Genomic DNA, 20,534 nt, shown 5'->3' on the forward strand with positions numbered 1-20,534 from the left:
CCGGCTAGTTTACTCCTCCCTTATCTCCTCCTAACTAAGGCCTACCTCGATAAAACAGACGTGCTAGTTAGGCGAACCTATAACTCAGCTCTCCAACTCATTTTTGGCACTTCCACTGCCAAATTGGACGGAATGGGCCTCCACAATATAGCTCAAGAGCTGATAGAAGCCGATTTAACGAGTCCGTATGAGCGACTGGCCCGAACCAGCACTGGGAGGCACATCCTTCAAGAACTGGGTATCGGTCACAATACAAACTTCGCGCAACTACATCCCATCCCCGCGTCAATAGACTCCCAACTAATAATCAAACAGTAGCCCCGCAATATGCACCCTGAGCACCATGTAACTAGGAGACTAAAGCGAGCGGAAGCACTCCACAAGATATACGGCAACAATCCCCTTGCTGTGTATGTAGACGCGGCAGAATGGATTCCACGACGAATACACGATTGTAGCCATGAACTGCGGCAAGGAACATCTTAATTCGGCCACCGTTCGGTCCACCCGCCCAGAGACGCAGGAACGGCCATAGCCCTAGCTCTAATTCTCGACCCCACTCCCAGCCCGATAATCTCTGATGCTAAAACTGCAATTCAAAGATTTTCCACTGGACGCATATCAGAGCCAGCACTCAAAATTTTGACAGGAAACTCTGCCCGACCCCTAAAACAACCAGTTCTTCTGACCTGGACACCCGCTTATTCCGGCCTCGAAGTGAACGAAGCGGCCCATGAACACGCCCGAGGGCTCACGATCCGCGGGCTGGGACCAGCTTCTATACCTACCGCGGGGCGCGATCTGTGCGGGATCGCCTCGTCTCTATCCACGACATAACTATGCACTACCACCTCTCCCGCTTGACCTAACCTCCGGCGCACAAAACTTTACAAAATTCTAAGGCTCACACGTGGCGACTTCTTCAGACAGGTACCTTTCCAAATCCCGCCGTCCTGACGCACATCCACCCCACTCCGTACCCTACTTCGGCCTGCTGCTTCAGTGGCGGTCATGCGCCACACTATCCCACATCATCTGGGCTTGCCCAAAAAACCCCTTTCCCTGTGGGACACCGCACTGCGCAGCTCGGACCCGGACCTACAGGCCCGTTTGGCCGCCGGCTGCCGAGGTCGGTTATCAGTTCACGCTGACAGCCATCAATGCGATCTCACCATCAGCATCGCTTTCATGATGCATAATCACTGATATTCCTCGAACTAAAGTTTATTCTCCCTCTCTCTCTCCCCCTCTCTCTCCCTCTCTCTCTCTTTCTCTCTCTTTTCTCGCTCTCCCGCCGCATTGTCCGCGATAAAGTTTAAAGGGGACAAATGTACGCAATTTCTCATCGCGCATAGTTTCGGTGATAGTGAACGGATTTTCATAATTCTTGCGGGAGGAGATTGCTGGGGCAATAGAATTTACCCCAAAATACATTCCCAGTACTGGATAGTACGTGTTGCAGGGTCCCTTTAAAGAACACTCTTTCGGCCAAACAGCGGGGTCATTCAAGCGCTATAAAAACTCTTCAATCAGGGAAATATAACAGGATGCGTACATGTCAAATGTAATCTTCAGTAGTCCGCAGCACAAGGGCGAGACACGTAAGGTTGAGAGATGGGCATTAAGATTAGTAGAGGTGGTGGACGGAGAAAGCTTTGAAATGAACATAGCTTTGGGTCGCTTCGGCTGCGGAACGACTACAAGTCCGCATATGTCCGATGCACCTACACATGCCCGGCTTCGGCGCTTCTCCTAATTAGTAGGAGAGTCACAGTCAAGCAGAGGCACAGAATGCACGGGGACGCTGTAGGAAACAGTGCAGGAGAAGCCGAAGACACCGACTGCAGCGGAGCTGACGTAACTAACGGCGACACTTCCTTGTTCGCAGCACAATATTAATAATATCCAATCAATCAATCAATCAATCAATCAATCAATCAATCAATCAATCAATCAATCAATCAATCAATCAATCAATCAATCAATCAATCAATCAATCAATCAATCAATCAATCAATCAATCAACCTTTAATAAAGTGCCCAAGCACATCCGAAGCATTCGGGCTGGCGCACTGAGAGGGGGGAAAAAGGCCGCATTAAAATACAGCAGCGGCTGTCACGTAAACAGCCAGTAAGAAAGAGGGGGGAGTGACGAAGAATAAAAAACACCAAATATTACGGAGAATAACATTAAAAGTGCTGTCCAACCTACAGTACACGACTAACAGAGACTGTTAATTATGGTATATCGCAAAAATGCATTGTACAAGAACCACAGCAACAGGATGAAGCATCAATTACACAAAAATGTATCAAACAAAACAAAGGAAATACTTATAACTACTCACAACAAATGACAATTTGTAGAAAAATTTGTTACTGTGGCCCGCCTGGGCCCCTTAAAAATATGTATGAACAGTTTACTACAGAAGTGTGTCATAGTACATACAACAAAAAAAACATGTTTGGACAGTTTGGTGCATTTTTCAATTTGTTTGGACAAACAAACTTCCAAAGAAGGTGGGTTTGGGGTTTTTTTGCATGGCTTGTTCTTTGAGAAGGCAATGACAGCGATTGGTTGTTCGCGCGATCTGATGTATCGCTAGAAGCTGTTACGGCGAAGGCTCACAAGCTGTGTGAACAAATGAACTTGTAAGGCCTGTTCAAATTGAAAAATGCACCAAACTGGGGCTAGACGTGTTTTTCGCGGTGAAGACACATAAGGAGGGGATGCCTTTTCGAGTGATAGTATCAGAACGGCACACCTGGCAGAAAGCGGTAGGTCTGTTTCTACACAAGCACCTTCAGCTGCTGGACATTGCGGATCCCTTTCGTACCAGAAACTCCGGAGAGGTCTGTGACTTCTTGACACAGCACTCCCACTATACATTTAATGGGTTTTCTGTAGATATCAAAGACCTTTATTACTCCCTGCCGCATGACCGAGTCCTGGAATGTGTCGAAGAATGCATTTTTGCCTTTCAAAATGAAAGTGGAGTAACAATTCAAGGGTTTCTCCACCTGTTGTCGATGTATCTGCAGTCCACCTATGTTTCCTGGAACGGCAAAACCTTAATACAAAAAAGGGTGTCTGTATGGGGTCTTGTGTTGCTCCAGTGCTGAGCGATGTTTTTCTGGGCCTGATCGACCGGGTGCTGACGGGTAGATTGATGTCAGCAAATGTCGTCAAAGTGTACAGGTTCGTGGACGATTTTTTGGTTGTCCTTCGTAGGGGTGCGTCTAGCTTTGACAATGATGTGAGATCAACACTGGCAGTTTTCGAAGATTGCCTGAAACCACTTCAGATAACTCACGAAGTGCAAGAAGGTAGCGCGCTGAAGTTCTTGGAAATGAGCCTCATGTTTTCGGACAACCAGGTATGCTGGAGTTACGCACCCCGAAGCCAGAAGCCCCTCTAGCCATTTAGCTCTGCGCACACCAAACTGGTGAAACGCTCAGTAGTAACGGCGTGCTTCAGCAATGCTCTAAAGAAATCCATCACGTGCAGAGCGCTGTGGAGGCACAGGTCTCTCGGCTGAGACGGCCAGGGTATCCTGAACACGTCATTGTGGCAGTCGTTGAGGCTGTCCGCAGGCGTGAGAAACAGGTAATAAAAGCGGCCGAAACAAATGAGCATGACTGCAACGAACACCGTAAGACGGCAGTTATACCGTATTTGCACGGTATCGCACATTGGCTAAAAAAAATAGGGCAGAGGGCTGGGGTTCGCGTTGTAATGTCCGCACCAGTCAAGCTCCAGAGGCTTTGCAGAGATACATGTCCTGTACAAAAAGAACATACTGGTTGTAACGTTGGACACCAAAACAAGTACGTAAAATGCGATAGAGGGGTTGTGTACCTTGTTCCGTTAGCCTGCGGAAGGGTATACGTAGGGCAGACGGCACGGTGCGTCAACTCCAGGTTACGTGAGCATCAAAATAACGTACACAAAAGAAAGGATGGTAACCTGTCGACTAACTGCGATGAATGCCCTAAGTGTGAAGCATACTTTAAAAACTCTGTGATATTGTTTCATGACTCTGATCAGCGAACGCGTGAGATAGTAGAGGCAGCTGAAATGCAACTTGGTGATTTTGATTGTGTCAGCACAGCAGTAGCCTTGTTCGATAATGAGGCAGCTTTCTTAAAAACAACTGGTCGTGGTAATGACTAGCTGACACGTGTGGTACAACGGTGACAGATTCCGTTATTTTATTCTGTGTATAATCGTAACATTTTCTGTATCTCTTGCATTTTTGCTGTTATATACTTCACCTTGACTCAATAAAATTAAGTTGGAAGTAGGGCTTGTCTTTGTCTACTGTGTCCCTGTTTTTTTCTGCGCTGAAGATGAACGTTATAGAATACCAACTAGCCCGAACGCAAACCCTTCATCAAAATCATACACGGAGAAATAAGAACAAACTCTGTGAAAACAACCCACACATGAGGAAAATAATTGAAGAACACGAGTACAGTCGAAATGAAGTTAGCGCGCTACGGCTAACAGCCCTGCCAAAACTCCCTAAGGGGACGGCGAAAAATATCGAAGTTTCCGGAGTGAATGTTATATAGGCGTTGCCGTCTATCAAGAGGAGAACATCTGCGAAGTTGTGCAGTTGTGTGGAAAGGGTGGCTAAGCCTTGTTGCTTCTTTCAGAACACGAAAACTGATTGATGGAAGCAGTTCCGGGCATGAAATTGTACCATGAAGCAGTTTGTATCAGAAAAAAAGGTCTGAGCGGGTTCGCCGGTACCTTAAAGGAGCCATGAAGAGAAAACACAAGTTTGGTTCATTCAAAAGATTGTCTCGTTAGAATCATACTGACACCACTTTTAACGTAAACTTCGCTCAAATAAGCTACATAATTAGGAAAAACGGGAATGGTCATGCGACCCACCAGCTCATTTCCCGCAACAGAACCTGTGATGTCACATGGGCTAAGCTCTGCGATTGGCGGAGGCTGGCAGAAGCAGACGCAAATTAGGTAGAGCTTACAAACTAGACGAACGAGCGATTTGCGCTTAAATTTGGGGCACATTCTTTACAAAGCAATAAGAATGATGGGACAAACAGTGGAAGTTACGAAAGCACATGTAAACATAGAAGTACTGATGCGTTCTGCTGTTCGTACTGCGCACAGCATGCTTTGGTTTAGCTGCACAGCACTACGGGGCTTGGGGTTGTCTCAGACGACACTGGCCGATTGACGCAAGCAACGGTGTCTTACGTGACCCCATTTGTCGAGCGAGCACTGTTTCAGGGAACGAATATTTTCTCCCAGAACAAAAACAAGTCAGGTTTAAATGCGGGCAAAAACAAACCAAACGCTTGCCACGGTATGGTGGCGCCATCTAGGTTACGGAACGTAAAGAAACGCAGGAACAAACAAACAAACCAACACCGCTGTACAGGGTGGAGACAACCTTTGAACGGTCCCGTGCCGCCGCAATTGGGCCAACGGGCTCAACGCGTTATTCTTTTCGTTTCCCACGAGACCTAGCAACGCGAAACAGACAATATGATTCAAACTTCTTCAGTAAACCGCGTTGCGGCGATAATTTTAGCGCGGTTTTGACACAATGACTTGCTTCGGCGGCGAGCGAGCAACCGAACATGGCGGCGCCAGCGTTATGTGTCTCTACCCTGTACGGCGGATGCGTGAATGAAGGTACTCTAGGCTGCAGAGCGGTCGGTTCCCGTGATGTCACTTGGGACCACGAAAACGCACGATTGAGCGGGAAAATCAAAATTTTAACTTAAATTGTTTAATTTACAGCAAGCGCTGGGGGCACTGTAAAACACGAAATCTTTCGAATAAAACCAACTTGCATTTTCTCTTCATGGCTCCTTTAAAGAGGCAGTTATCGGGAGAGGCTCGGAGGGAAAACGATACAAAAATATTGATAAAAATTGGGTCTGTACATGCTCTACACGTTGACAATTAGATATGCAGGTTCCATTCCAAATGACAGTGGCATATTGAAGTAGAGGAATACAAAGTGCCATAAAAAGTTTTAGGAACGAATGAGGAGACTGGAAGTCTCGTGAAAACCTGCATACGGCACCAAGCGAGCGGAGCGCCCGCCACGCCAGTTGAGTGACATGAGGCGACAAAGTTAAGGCGCTGTCGAAGAGCAGTCCAGGGTCTTTGATCTCGTGGACGCTGACAGAAAACCGTCATCAATACTGTAGCGAGAGAAACGGGAGTTGGTTTTTCGGGTATAAGATATGACCTTTGTTTTAGCAAGATTAAGATTTAATCGGTTATCTGAGGACCATTCAGCAAAGGAGAATATATCTTGCTGCAGGGCAACACAGGCATCGGCGGACTTTATACGTCTGAATATTTTGATGTCGTCAGCGAAGAGAAGAAAAGAAAAGACTCTTCTATTGCGGCTGACACATCGTTTACAAAAGTGAAGAACAAGAGAGGGCCCAACGCGGAGCCTTGGGGCACACCACTTGTTGATCTATACAAAGAGCACGTCTGCCCATTAACGCTAATGAAACTGAATCGATTGCCTAGATAGCTACCCAGTTATGCCCCGAGTGGTGTACCAATGCCCGACTGCAAAAGCTTATCAAGTAACAACGCGTGGCAGACAACATCAAATGCTTTGCTCAGGTCGCAGTAGACAACGTCCAACTGGCCTCGCTCGGAAAGTGCAGCGAAGGCCTGCTCCATGAAGCAGGCGAGATTAATTGTTGCTGACCTTCCTGACATAAAAACATGCGGCTTACTTGTAAGAAACTGCTGTACTGACCTTGACAATACCTTGTGCAGCACTGTCTCAAAAAGATTGGAGGCAGCACAAAGGAGAGAAACTGCTCTATTGTTTTTTCCATCAGATTTGGTGCCTCTGAATGGGGCGCACTCGGGAAATTTTCCACTTACTAGAAAACATGTTTGTTTTTAGGCAGTGATTGAATATCGCAGTTAAAACAGGAACAAAAATACTGCTGAATGTTCTTAAAATAGCAGGAGGTATTCCGTCAGGGCCACACGACAGCGACGGTTTCACGCGGCTTAGACCATGAAGCACCAACTGCTCGTCCATTTGTACGAAGCTAGAACCGTGTACATTATTCGACATTACGTTGATTTCCCTGTCATCGCGCTGGCCATAAGTAGTACTAAATTGCTGGGCAAAATGGTTGGCAACATAACGAACTTCTTCCCCGGAGGAATCAACAAGACGGATTTGCTCATGTGAGTTATTGTTACGGGATCGAATATAACTCCAGAATGTTGCAGGCTGGGAGTTAACGCTGCTGTCCACAGAATCGAGATACGAGAGCTGGTCCCGCTCATAAACAATTTTACACGTTTTATGGTAACAACAAAAGTCCTATTTCCATTCATCACGTCCGGTTTTTCTATATTTTCTATGGCAGCGGTCTTTCAACTTAAGGGTCGTCTGAAGTTCATTAGAGAACCAAAAGGGGTGTTTTGAAAGGCAGGGTTTGCACTTGGGTATAAACTGATTCCTGCCGCTTTTGACTATTTCAGTGAACCGCTTGACTTCCGCATCGCAATAAGGGAGTTGTTGAATTTCTAACCAATCGAACGAAGAAAGAAAGTTATACAAGCTTATTACAGCACCAAGCGCATTAACAGTAGGGAGGGAATTCATTATTCTGCAGTGAAGCACTGCAACGCTGAATCGAGACAGGAGCAGAAACTAGAAACGGAGGATGAAGCTTGTCGGGTTTGACAAAAGGGATGTCAGACAACGATACTCCCGCGTTTTGAATGTCTGAAAAGCAAAGATCTAAGATATTTTAGAGTTGCTTTTGATATTATGAAGTTGCACCATGAATGTGAAGTCTAAGAAGTCTAAAATCATGCTGGATTTGTGCTGTACGTAATAATTGTAGTGTTGATGTACATGTTCCCTTTGTACACCAGGTGTATTGAAATCACCCAAAATCCATTCGGGTGTGATGAACAAACCTCTTCTACAGATGTAAGGAGCTTGTTAAACGAAGATATAGAAACATCGGGTGGAATGTAAAACGCCCTTGTGAAAGCTTCTCACCACCAGTCAGACGAACGTCCAGCTAGACAGACTGGTTGACAGACACGTGGAAGCCACGGCAGTCAAAATAGGCTGGGACGAAGCGTCAGTTATCGCCAGAGAAAGGAAATGGCTGTCACGCCGATATCTTGAGTCCCTGAACACTGAAGCACAATGCAGGCAATCTCCCGCCTATGTTTGAAAGATGCCTGGGGCGATTACTTGGACGCACTTCTTAGAAGCTTCGAGCTTCGCGCCTTTCCGCGCAGTGAACAAGGCTTCCGTATGGAAGACGAAACGTGTTTTTAGCCCTTTTAACTAAGCCTTTGGTCGGCGATAACCACTTTCTTCAACTATGTATCTTTCACCCGACCAGACGAGTTTTCGTCAAACCTTAGATTTCATAACTTTTTCTTATTTTGTGATTTCCGAAAATATTGTTCGACTAATTATCACCGTGTACTCTATTGCAACGATTAAACCTGGAACTTCCAGGAAATATCCATGTTGTGTAAATGAAGGGCGTTACACGGATTGTTGATAATGATAATGATGATGATTCTGATGATTGCTATTGGTTTCCCCTTTGTAGCGGGGTGATGACATGTCAACTTACCAAAACGGACTAATGTTCCTATGTTTTATATTCTTCGTTTATTACTAGCGCTGCTAGCTAGTATGTTTGTTACTTTTTTTCTGTTACAGGTGGTAACTGTCATGGGCAATATTCCTCTCTTTGCTTTTTGTCCACCACAATTCTTTTCGTCACCTCTACAGCCTTGAAGTTAACTTCCTCTGTGCTACCCTTAAATCCTAGGGCTTCGGGAAGCCGAATATTTCCTTGATGTAGATTTCGGCGGATACACTCGCATTCTTACACTATGTGCCGCATAGTTGGTGTTTCTTGTCCGCAGACCACGCATACCCCATCATTTTGTGAATACTTCCCCACAAAGCTCCTAGTTCCCGAGCAACCTGCTCGAGCTTCACAAAGCAAAGCACTGCCCTAGGAATCATCGTAGAAATTTTTTTCTCGTGTTCGATTTCTCAGCTGTGTACATCTCTAACGACGTTTTAGCTTCCATTTTTTCTCTCCATTTATTCGTTTATATCTGCCTTGCCTCTTTTTTGGTTACCTCGGCTGTTTTGGATTCTCCACTTTTCTTTCAGTATTTCATCGTTAGCCTTCTAGTCTTCCTTAACCACTGCGTGTCCACGCTTTTCTCGTATAGGTACCTAAAAACCTTAGCTGCCCACCTTCGTCGATCCATTGCTCTGAAACGCATCTCAAAACATATTTTAGTCTTTGCTTCTCGAACTTCACACGGCGCCCAGCTCAAATCTCCCTGTACTGCTTCGGTATTGTTTTTCCATGCGCGCCTAAGCCCAAACGGCGTCCTGTTCTCTGGTTCACTTGAAGGCCTGATGGAACGCCTGATTTTAAGCAGAGTACAGCATTCGAAAATGTAAGACGCGGAACCATTACTCCTTTCCACATTCCTCTCACTACTTCATATTTGCTATACCCCCACAGAGCTCTATGCTTCATTATAGCTGCGTTTCGCTTTCCCTTGCCCTTAAGTTGCTCCTCGTGAGTTCTTAAGTAGTATCCCCTTCGTTTATCCACACCCCCACAATTTATAGTCCTTCACTCTGGGTAATTCGCCTTGCTGGATAGACACTGCGTCAGTGGTAGCGTCATTTAAAACCATTATTCCAGATTTTCCTGCGCTAAAATTTAAACCATGGTCGGTGGCTTCCTGGCCGCTAATATTTATTAGCCGTTGCATATCGGTCTGGTTATCAGCTAAAAGAACAATGTCGTCTGCGTATAACATTCCCGGAATACACTTCGCATGCAGCATATGAGTTAGGTTGAACCCTACTTGACTTTTGTCCAGTTTCTTTTCTAACCCTGCCATCTAAAGCATAAACAGTATTGTGCTCAAAGGGCATCCCTGTTTCAGTCCCCGAGGGGTGTTGACCTGCTGGGCGCATTTGGTCCTTCCCATGTAAGGTGCACTCTATTGTCTCTTTAGATTGCTCTAAGGAACTGTACCAACTCGTCATCTAAGCCCTGGAGTTTCAGTATTCTCCACAGCAGTTCTCTATTGACGTTGTAATATGCCCCTTTAATGTAGAAGAACGTAATCCATAATGGTCTATTCTGCGCTTGCGCAATTTCAATGCATTGGGTTATCACGAACAAATTATCATTCAATCGCCTGTCTTGTCTAAAGCCATTTTGCAGTCCCCCAAGTATTTAATTTTCCTCCATCCATGCTTGAATTTCTGATTTTATTGCCTGCATTACGAATCTATACACCACTGACGTTACTGTGAGTGGTCTGTATGAATCAATACTGGCTTTCGTGCCTCTACCTCTAAATATATATTCATCGTACTTTCTTACCAGTCCTCTAGTATTTCTTTGGTTTGTATAACCTCATATGTAGCATTTTCGCTATTTTTGGTATTTCTCTTATGTTTTATTTCTGAAAATTCTGTTCGGCCAAATAACTCCATTTGCGCTTTGCAACGATTACAGGTGGAACTTCCGCGTTACCTGCATTTTTGTGGAAATGCAAGGCGTTCCACGGATCGTGATTTTCAGTATCTTTTATATTGTTCTTATTTTTTGTTTTTCAAAAGTCAGTTCGAATGATTATCTACATTTGCACTATTATAACGATTAAAGGTGGAACTGCGCGAAATCTGCATTATTGTGGAAATGCGGGGTGTTACACGGTCCTGGTTGTGGGATAAAAGAATGCTGCTCATTAAAAATCTTGAGAATGGAGCAACCGCGTGAATGCCTGCATTTCTATAGGAACGCATAATTTCGGAGTTAAGGCACTTAATCGCTATAATCGGGCAAAGCCGCTTCAGTGTCGAAAAGGAGAAAAGGAAAGCTGTAAAATGATTGTGTAACACAACGTTTTTGGCTATTGATTGCCTAATTTCGCCATAAAAACTCGCACGTCACGCTAGCGTGGTAAGAATTAGTGGAAAGTCCTGAAATTCTGCGTTGTTGTTTTTTCTCCTCGCACGCCCCAAGCTCTGATGGGGGACTGCTGCAACTGGCGGATGCCACTGACCTATGACGTAGTCGTACTCCTTGTGCAGCTTGTCGGTGTGGTAGACGCTCATGTCGGGCGGGAAGCTGAGCTGCAGCATGGCCAGCACCTGGGCCATCAGGAAGGCGCCCCACTTGGGGATCACGAACGGGATCTCCACCGAGCTGATCATGCTCGCCCGCGCTCGCCGGCTGCTGCTGCAAGGCGAGAGCGGGCCGCGCAGACAACACGCGAGCTTGCAAATGAGAACGAATGCTTTGTTACTGTAACCGTGATACAAATTTTATCGCAAACACCACACAAATGTCTGAGATGTTGGGGAGGACAGATGAAAGCAATTCCGAGCCATTTCCCGGCGATTTCTCTCCATGAAGCGGCACAGTGGCCATTGTCGGCCTCCCACCAATGCCACCACCAAGAAACATGAGTGCGCGATTGGCTCTAGTTTCGGTTGATCGTATCGCTGGATGGATAAAGTGCAGTTAACACGCTGATAACAACCCCCCCCGGTGGCTCAGTGGCTAAGGCGTTGCGCTGCTGAGCACGAGGTCGCTGGTTGGATTCCCGGCCGCGGCGGCCGCTTTTCTGATGGAGGCGAAAAGCAAAAACGCCCGTGTGTACGAGATTTCGGCGCACGATAAAGATCCCCAGGTGGTAAAAATTAATCCGGAGCCCTCCACTACGGCGCGCCTCATCGCCTGCGTTGCGTCGGCGCGTTAAACCCCCACAATCAATCAAATCAACGCTGATAACAATGAGCCTCTTCGATTTTCAATCCCAGATTAGGTACCCGGAAAGCCCGGGATGCCGTCCGGTCCGCCATTTTGCCGTGTATTCCAGCGAGAACTGCGGCCCAAAGGCAGCCCTGGGGCTGGGCACGGAACATCCCGGTCTGGTGAGGCCCAGTGTCCTTAGTGCTGGCAATACCGACTGGAACCCTAGGGAGAAGGCCTAGCTCTCTTTCCGATGCGTCACACGACAGGGCAGTTTGGTAAAACATCGGAGCACGGTGCAAAAGCGGGTGTGGCGCAGATGCACAGAGCCGAAACCTTTTTTCTCTTTTGTTGTGATAGCGAAAAACGGGGTTTGCAGTGGTGTATTGTACTTTTTTGTACATATATTGTCTTTCATGCGTAGCACGTGGTTTACAGTATTTTGTTTTCCTATTCTCGCGTATGGGAAGTGCACCAATGTACTATTCGCTTATCGTCCCTCAAAATATTGTATTTTCTTGACTTTGTATCTAATTAGATACCTGGGATGTTGTATGCCCGCTTACTGCATGGGTCTGCAGAAGACCTACATTATTGATAATAAATAAATAAATAAACAAATAAATAAATAAATAACTAGCATATGGCGCTAAGAAAATTATAGGAACAAAACATTTATTTATACAAACCAGTTTCATTTCCTGCCTGCGCTAGATTGGGACGCTTGAGTGTACCATGTGATTTTGTGGTCCGCCCCCCCCCCTTATGTAATGCCCGGAAGGGTCTTTGGTGTAATAAAAATAGAAAATGGAAATTGAAAATGGAAACGGAAAACAGACCGATTTGTTGGTGAGAGTTGGGGCTTTCCCTTTTTTACTTGTCCGCAGCACCGACAAGTTTGTTGTTCAGTTTGTCACAACAGTTCTTCAGCAAAACGTTTGTGCTGCACCGCACTGCTTCACTCGTGTGACCATTCTCACAGGCGTCAAAGTCAGATTGTTCTTCGTTGGCCAGCAGTCCCATTGTCAGGTTCATGATGACCTGGCGCTGTTCGGGCATCACAAGCATTTCTGGCTGCGTAGCCAGCTGTTTCTACGATAACGCAGCTGTGAGCAACAGCGTTTAGTGCAAACATCGATGGGTGCAATAGATCTCCTCGGTCCAACTACTTCCCAAGATCGCAGTGCCCATGAGCGGCAGATTCCGTGGTCGTCTTTCGACAGTCCCTACATTTTTTCGCAGTTCAACTTCTTTAGGACCCTGTAGAGTGCTTAGCCTGCAGCGTAGACCTGGATAGGAAGGACATCCCGCACGTTCTACGGAGTCTCGGTGCTTACAGGTACGTTGCAGCTGGGGAGTAACGCTTCCGCACACATTCCCAGTGCTTATGAGTGGAAACCGTTGGAAAAGCGCTCTGCAGGCGCAGCCGCTTGTTTTCCACTTCGTAAATCTGCCTGATGGAAACGTGGCACTGCGCTCCTGCGAGTTGTCTATACCTCACAAAGCGGTTTTCTACGCAGTCAGTCTGTATCTTTCAAAAAAGAACATAAAACATCCGAAGCTCTTCGAAGCTGTACCTAGCGAGCTCCACAAGCGCGTAGGTGGTGTGCTCCAGGGCAGCGTGGGTATCCTTCGTCAAAGTACCCTTGTCGAGGTCTTTGCTTTTCCAGTCGTACAGCCATGTCAGCAGCATGCGTAAGAAGTCCTTTTTTGGATCATTCTCAACGGAAAACCCAGGTTGTTGGAACTGGTCAGCCTCTGTCCCTTCCACGGAGTTTTTACATTTACAATTTTCCACCCCTTCAGGACGATTTCAATGAAAGTAGCGGTGGCGTCAAAGGAGAAGAGGTTCAGCTTTGTTCGAAGAGCACGCAACGCAAGAATTCGTTGAATATTTCGAGGGCAAGCTTTACGTTCTGCATTTCAGTATTCGAAGGGTAGATGGCTTTTCTTGTAGATGGCTACCCATGGGTAGGGTAGGAGGGTAGACGGCTTACCCACGCTTCAACAGTTGGTCACTGTCTTTGCTCTGTGAAGCTCCCTGATTGTCGCAAATGACGCTGTTTGCATGCGCTCTGGCTACGCCCTGTCTGTTTGAATATCAGAGAAGTAGAAGAAAACTTGGTCATTCTTCTGGTTTATCCGGGTATTTCGTATGCACTTCAGTATGTGTACCGGGTCAATAACGAAGAACAGCGGCCTTGCAGGGTCTGACGAGTGCTGGTACACACTTCTGTTAGGTGTAGGCGATCCGAAGGGGGATATCATTAGGCTGTTCAGAGTTGTTGTCACTCACGACGCACATGAGCCGGTACCCAATCTTTTCCAGCCCGCAAATCACATCTTCAGGCGTCTTGTGCAGGAACTGCGCGTCTAGCCTGTGCACTGGCACGGTGTGCACAACTTTTTTCAATTTGCACGTGAGGCTGTGCACCATGAAAACGAGAGCACAGTTTGCAGCTTCATTTTGGTTGAGCGCAACGCCGGTAATGTTACCCCCTTTGCAATCAAAATAGGGTTTCATATGGATTTTGTCTACCATTACGGTCACAAAGCGCTGGTCAGAAATTCTCCTTGCCATGTAACTAAGGAATGTTTCACTGCGATGTTCTTGTTGTGGGCTCATATTGTATGAAGAGCACAATGACCTGATTTTCATAGGATGTGAAAAGGTCATGCTTCCATGTGAAGAAGAGGCTACAAAACATCCTGAAATCATATGAGTAGCCTCTGCGCTGTTTTTTTGCTAGGTATAAATTGACCTGCTCTTGCAGAAAACGATTGCAGTCAGCGCTGTCTTCCTCTTCGGACGTAGACAACTGATCGAACAGTAAGCAAACAGCCTCGAAAATTCATGCGATTGAGTTGGACTTCACGCCGCCGTAGCACTTCTTGATGTCTTCAAGGAATTGCACGATATGCCTTTTTCTGGTGGGAGTTTCTGGAACGCACTCATCTGCGCCTAGCTTTTTTATGGCCGTTTTTATTACATTTACTGTCACGCTCAAGTCTCCTTTGACGCAAACAGAGTACGTTAGCAAGAGCGCTTCATGTTCGACGATGTGAATCATAAAAAGCCTTTCATTTTTCTCGATGACATGCCAGAAGTTTATCCCCTCGCTCCTCAAGCGGCTGGCTAGATAGCTTAAGAAATTGGCTCTATCCTTGCGAGCTCTGTCAAGCGCCTCGTTGGATTCGGCGACGGCTCTTTGCAAGGCAGCGTGCTCCACGCGCGCCCGCTTAGAGTCGGGGTCTTCCCTCTTTGTGGCTTCCCTAGACATGTAGGCCGGATGGTTGGCGGACTTCGTAGGTACGTCGTCCTGCCGAAGGCGCATATGAGTTAGCGGCACTGTGATGGTGCGGACAGTGGCTTGATCTGTATATGTGGCTACACGGATATTATCCGGATCTGCGAAGTGAAGTTCGCATACCTAGAAAAAAAGTACCCTCAATAGGCAAACCCATCGGTGCTTGACATACAAAAGGGCTGCTTGTGAGCCAATTACACGTTCACGTGTATCCTTTAGCAATGAAACAGCCATTCTCTACCAAAATGAAAAAAAAGAAGCTTACCCTCGAATTCTCGGTGACAGTGAAGTTTTCTCGCAGCACCGCGTGTATCCATACATTCCTCAGTATTTCTTCCCTCGGGAAATTGAACACCTGTACCTTCGTGTCCCTGGTGTAGTTGCCGCGGCATCGCGGTACACATCATTGGAAAGGTTTGCCGCGGCATCGCGGTACACATCATTGGAACGGCATCTGAGCACACTTCCTTCGACATTGCCAAAATTGGCAGACACAAAAACACTCACAGGAACACGCGAAAAACGAGCGACTCGACGGCGAAGAGATGCACGTGAAAAAATACACGCCGGGGAATGCCGAATCTGAGAGGCAGTAGGGAGTGGGACACCCTGCAGACGTGTGATTCCGCAACGTCGCTGTGACAGATTGGGTGACAGCGTCCGCAGGGATCGACCGCCTCCATCCACCCGATTAGGTGACGTAGCGCGAATGGAAAGGGGGAAGAACTGAGGCTTTACAGTCGGTGTTGATACTGGCCAACATTGCGTCATGTTGCCCATATTACGTCACTGTAGCGCAAAATTTGAAACTTTTCCACGATTACTTTTTTTTCTGTTGGAAAAGTGTTCGTAGTGGCTGGAATGTAGCCGACTCAGTAACCAAAGGCTAATTTCTAATTGAACAAAGTTGCATTTTGTCACCATAGCACCTTTGACTTGTCGATTCAAAAAAGACTTGTCGATTCAAAAAAGAATATTCGACTTATTTCACAGCCTATCTGTCCAAAGGCCACCGAAGGGAACTGTCCAAGTATTATTTGCGGCTTCTCATTGTGCATTCCACCCTCTTAGCTCCATTAGTTGATCATGCTGGACCCTCAGTACCTCTATAACGGTCTGCAAACGGGAAAAACACCACCCGCCGTTCCAAGCCACCAGTACTACCAGTACACCCTCATACAGTAGCGACGGCACACAAGCTTGCAAAGAGTTTTGATGGTTTTTCGCCCTAATATCTACAAACCTAACTTCAGTATCATTTTTGCCTTCCCAACACTTTTCTACGCCTTAGCGAGTTTTAAGAACCAAACATTTGCCTCTGGGCGCCTTTTCGCGAACATCTTGTCCCGGAAAGTAAGCTCTACGCAAGGTAGCTCCAACATACCTGTGAGCCTTTTCGCACGAGATCAAAGCCAGGCCAAGTACGCGGTAAATGCTTGCAGCAGCTGTGGCGGCGACCATGACTGGAGCAATTGCAGCGACAGACTTCCCTCTTGTATATCCCAGTACGAAACTCTGACGCTTTGAAGCACCATAGTATCATCGGAGATGGCGCCGGGCCTACACAGCAGTCACCCCACCACGCGTCTTCGCATGACCATTGCGAAACAAGCTGAAGAGGGGCTCGGCGAGACATTCAGCGAAATTTAGCTGCGGTGTTTGGGTCGGTGTGTCCTTCTGGAGCTCCCGACAGGCAACCACACTAGGAAAGCATGCCGGCGAAGTCGGCTCCTACGGTTTGCCCAAGGTGAAAGGACCACCGTTCGCTCTTTCCCAAGCTCCAGTCTGGCCACCATTTCTTTGGTTTTTGCGTGACACGAAGGCTTAGTCTAAAGCATGTAGTTTCACACCAATACATACTACAGGGAACCCTGCCGCTGCAATAGCCTGCTGTCGTAGGCGCCGCCATAGCGCTAGCAACGTTCCGCTCATACTTGTCAGGGCTAGCCACGTGGCTTCTTTTCGCTCCTGAATAGAAAATCAACAAAAAAACGGTAACATTTTTTTTGGTCTTCTATGACGCTTCCAAAGAATTCCTGAGAAATATCTTGGGGATAGCTTTTTTTTAATGTATAAGCAGCTTTAAATATAAACTTAATAAAATATGGTTCTTTTTTTGCAGCCACAGACAACTGTTCAGCGTGTTCATGAGCCATGCCAAGGACGAGAGGAATGTTTCTAATCGGTGCATGACGGCACGCTTGCTGAAGTGCGACTCGCTTAGATACATGGCGCCACATTTCCCTCTACTGTACATTGGTATGAAACTCTGTGCTCATAAGGGGACCCCTGCATAACGAACACGGACGAAACATCGACAGACTAAATGCAGCTTCGCGGTGTTGTCCTGGGCCAGGGCAATGCCGCCGACGCAGTCGAGTCTCGTCCCTCGAAAAGTCCCCATGCATGTCTCTATGATCCCCATCTTGTACTCCTGCGCAGCACGACATTCCTCTACAGAAGGCGCGGCAGTGTGCGTCTTAGCTGGCCGCTACAGTGAATACCCTTGTAAGGTACCCACAATACTTTTCCAGCCCTGAGCGTCTCTAAATGCACACAACAGCTTGAGGAAGCCTCTTAAATGGGTCCATGAAGATAAAAAGACTGCTGTATACAGATAACGATGACACCTTAAGCAATTAATCCAGATGTTAAAGAAAAAAGTTGAAGCAGGGGCAACTCTCCAGCCAATTTTTCGCCATTTCCCTTAACGTCACAATATCTTGTTCGTGCGATTGCTGTCCGCCGGCCAAAGTCACTGCCAAGAAACATGATTGGGTCATTGTAGTGGGGACTCTAGTACCGTTTGATTGTATCATTTGAATGCGAACGTGCAGCTAAAACAGTATAGAAATATTTCAGTACTGGCCCATATTGCGTCACGCCGGACGATTACACATCGCTGTGACGCGAAATGTGAGTTTTATAATATTTCTTGTGGTATTTAGGGTTAAAAAACGCACCTCTCCTGGATGGAATGGAGCTCGGTGAGTTACCAAAGGACAGCTCTCTAAACTTGAACAAAGCTGTGCGTTGGCTCCACGGCCCCTTCAACAGACTTGCCGCTGTCTGACTTGCCGCTTTTCATTGTGGCGTACAGCGCGCACGGCTGATAGATTCCCTGGTGCCGCAGCATCAGATAACATTGTATAAGACAGCCATACTCCTTCACCAGCAGAACTTACTTGGAAACTTCTTTCAGTGCGATTCGTTTCTTCCAGGAGACGCAGCCTCAGAGGTACTTCGACACGATGCTGCACCTGAACGGGGCCGCCGCGGAAAAAAGAGCCTCCACGTCAGCGGCCTGCATTCTGCCTGATGCGCAACCTGTCTTGCACGTGCCGGTGTAGCGGTCATTTCTGGCAGGGCTAGTAACTCGCTTTGTGAGCAACACAATGCTCTGTGTCGGCAAGACATGGATTTGTAAGGGCAGCTGCGAGAGAGTCGCTCAGGCGCACTCCCACCGCATCACACTGGCCCGACCCTTTAGAAGGTGACGCCTGACTGTTTGTCTTACGTAAACTAAACGCCGTAAAAAACCCGCTTTTCACGAACCACTTATAGTTTGCACACTTACCTTGAATTTTCATTCAGATCCCCCACGCAGATTTTAAAGGGGCACTGATACCAAAATTTCGCATCTTGTTTTTTGCGACCTATTTATCAAGTGTAGAAACCTCATTCGCTTCAGACAGCTGCGGTTGTTTAAAGACGTTTGTAATGCGGCCCGTCGCAGTTTCGGTTTCAGCGCGTGCCGCGAAACGTGACATTTCGTATATGCCCACAAAACTGTCGGACACATATCACAGACCAGATCTCGCAAGCTGTCGTAGGTAGCACTGTCGATTACGCGTCGGCGGCAGTTTCTGCTAATGCCCCTACGTACTGATCTCGTCATCCGCTTAATTAAAAAACGACCGTGGACGTGACGCAGGCGCCGCGGGTGCATATTGCTGCCCCGGCTAGAGAACGACGCGCGACGCTGGAGACCGTGGGTGGGGAGACGCGCACTGGGAACAGCCGGCCGGTCTGCCTACAGGTCTGCCTACACATGTGTTAGGCTTGACACTGCTGCGGATATTCGATTGCCCCTCTCGTAAGTGGTGCGGATGACGATTTTTAATGCAACCTGCCATTAAGAAGCTACCCAATACTGGCGGTTGAGCGAGCCATTGGTCTTCCCATGAGTGCGTACACAGAGAGGATGCTTATCACAGGGCTCTACAACACGGTGGAAGAGCTGATAGATTGTCATCTTTCTATCCAGAAGCTCCGAATGAGCAGAACTGCGGCGGGTTGCGGTATCATTTACCAGATTGGCTGGGCAACACAGAATGTAGTTCCGCTTGATGTACTCCTAGACTTTTGGCGACAAGAACTAAAGATGCTCCCTTTTCTTAGAAATATAAACCCCTCACACGACGAGGGTTGCCGACAAGGACGGGCTCAAGCGCTCAACACCACCCTCCGTCGGGATCATGTTATTATCGACACAGACGTCTCCCAACATCGAGGGCAGCAGTGCACAATCATCGTGGCTACCCCCAGAACCAACCTCCTTGCTTGTGCCTCACTCAAGGCCGAACACATGACGGCAGCAGAAGAGGCAGCCATCGCTTTGGCTCCATCTAAACCACGGGTTCGTAAGGTAGTCACCGATTCCCAACAAGCCTACCAAATTACCAGTCAGGTTTGGTTTCCCGACCTGCACTGCGTGTGCTAAAAACCACTCCCCAAATGGTTCGATTCAGCTCATCTGAACACCCGCTCACGCTTCCATGGAGGTCAACGAATACGCCCACCAAGCCTGCACTTTTACCCCCCGTGCCATGGAGCTGCACCAGGAAAGTCACCAGCTTGCCTCGTTGAGGGACATAACCCAGCATTATCGCCTTCTGAGACAGACCTTACCTTCGCTTTACCCTGACCTTTCTATAGAACAACAAACTACACTACGGCTCATACAATCCGGTTCCTTCCCACACCGGACGCATCTTCATTTAATGCACCCGAATTGCTACGACCCTAAATGTAAATTTTGCTCAGTAGGAACACTCTGCCACATAATCGGGGTGTGCGACTTTAGCCCTGAGCACCCTCCTCTCTTTCCGTCAACTACAGAACAAGAGCAATGGGAGATGCTGCTGTCCAGCCCCTCTCTGTTTACCCAGCTTCATCTGGTGGACAGAGCACAGGCGCCGCGGACTGAATATGGGCTACATTGAAGAAGGAACCACTTCCCTGTGCCGCACTCTGCGCCGTTCAGAAATCTGAATGGAAGTTTTTCGTCCTTCTCCTCTTGTTCCTGCTCCTCCTCCGTTTCTGCCGCCGATCTCGTTTCCTCCGTCGGTGGCGGCAGAAACGCACAAGTGACATCGTCTAATACCGGGTTTGAGCTTCCTTTAATTTTATATA

At 47.3% G+C, this 20,534-nt stretch overlaps 1 protein-coding gene across 1 annotated transcript in view; it reads right to left on the reverse strand.

The window, feature by feature from the left end:
• The window catches only part of LOC144141318 (oxygen-dependent choline dehydrogenase-like), a 145,585-nt gene extending 127,127 nt beyond the window's left edge, over window positions 1–18,458 (reverse strand). Inside the window, exons 1-2 of the mRNA XM_077672890.1 lie at window positions 18,305–18,458; window positions 11,120–11,295 (exon numbers count right to left, since the gene is read on the reverse strand). Of these exons, the coding sequence (XP_077529016.1) occupies window positions 11,120–11,270 (151 nt within the window). The 5' untranslated portion in view covers window positions 11,271–11,295; window positions 18,305–18,458. The remainder of the gene's footprint in view (window positions 1–11,119; window positions 11,296–18,304) is intronic.
• Between the last annotated feature and the right edge of the window lie 2,076 nt (window positions 18,459–20,534).

This window comes from Haemaphysalis longicornis, unplaced genomic scaffold (genome assembly GCF_048455015.1).
Source record: "Haemaphysalis longicornis isolate Haplotype H1 unplaced genomic scaffold, Haemaphysalis longicornis Haplotype H1 scaffold_6, whole genome shotgun sequence".
Classification (NCBI taxonomy): domain Eukaryota; kingdom Metazoa; phylum Arthropoda; class Arachnida; order Ixodida; family Ixodidae; genus Haemaphysalis; species Haemaphysalis longicornis.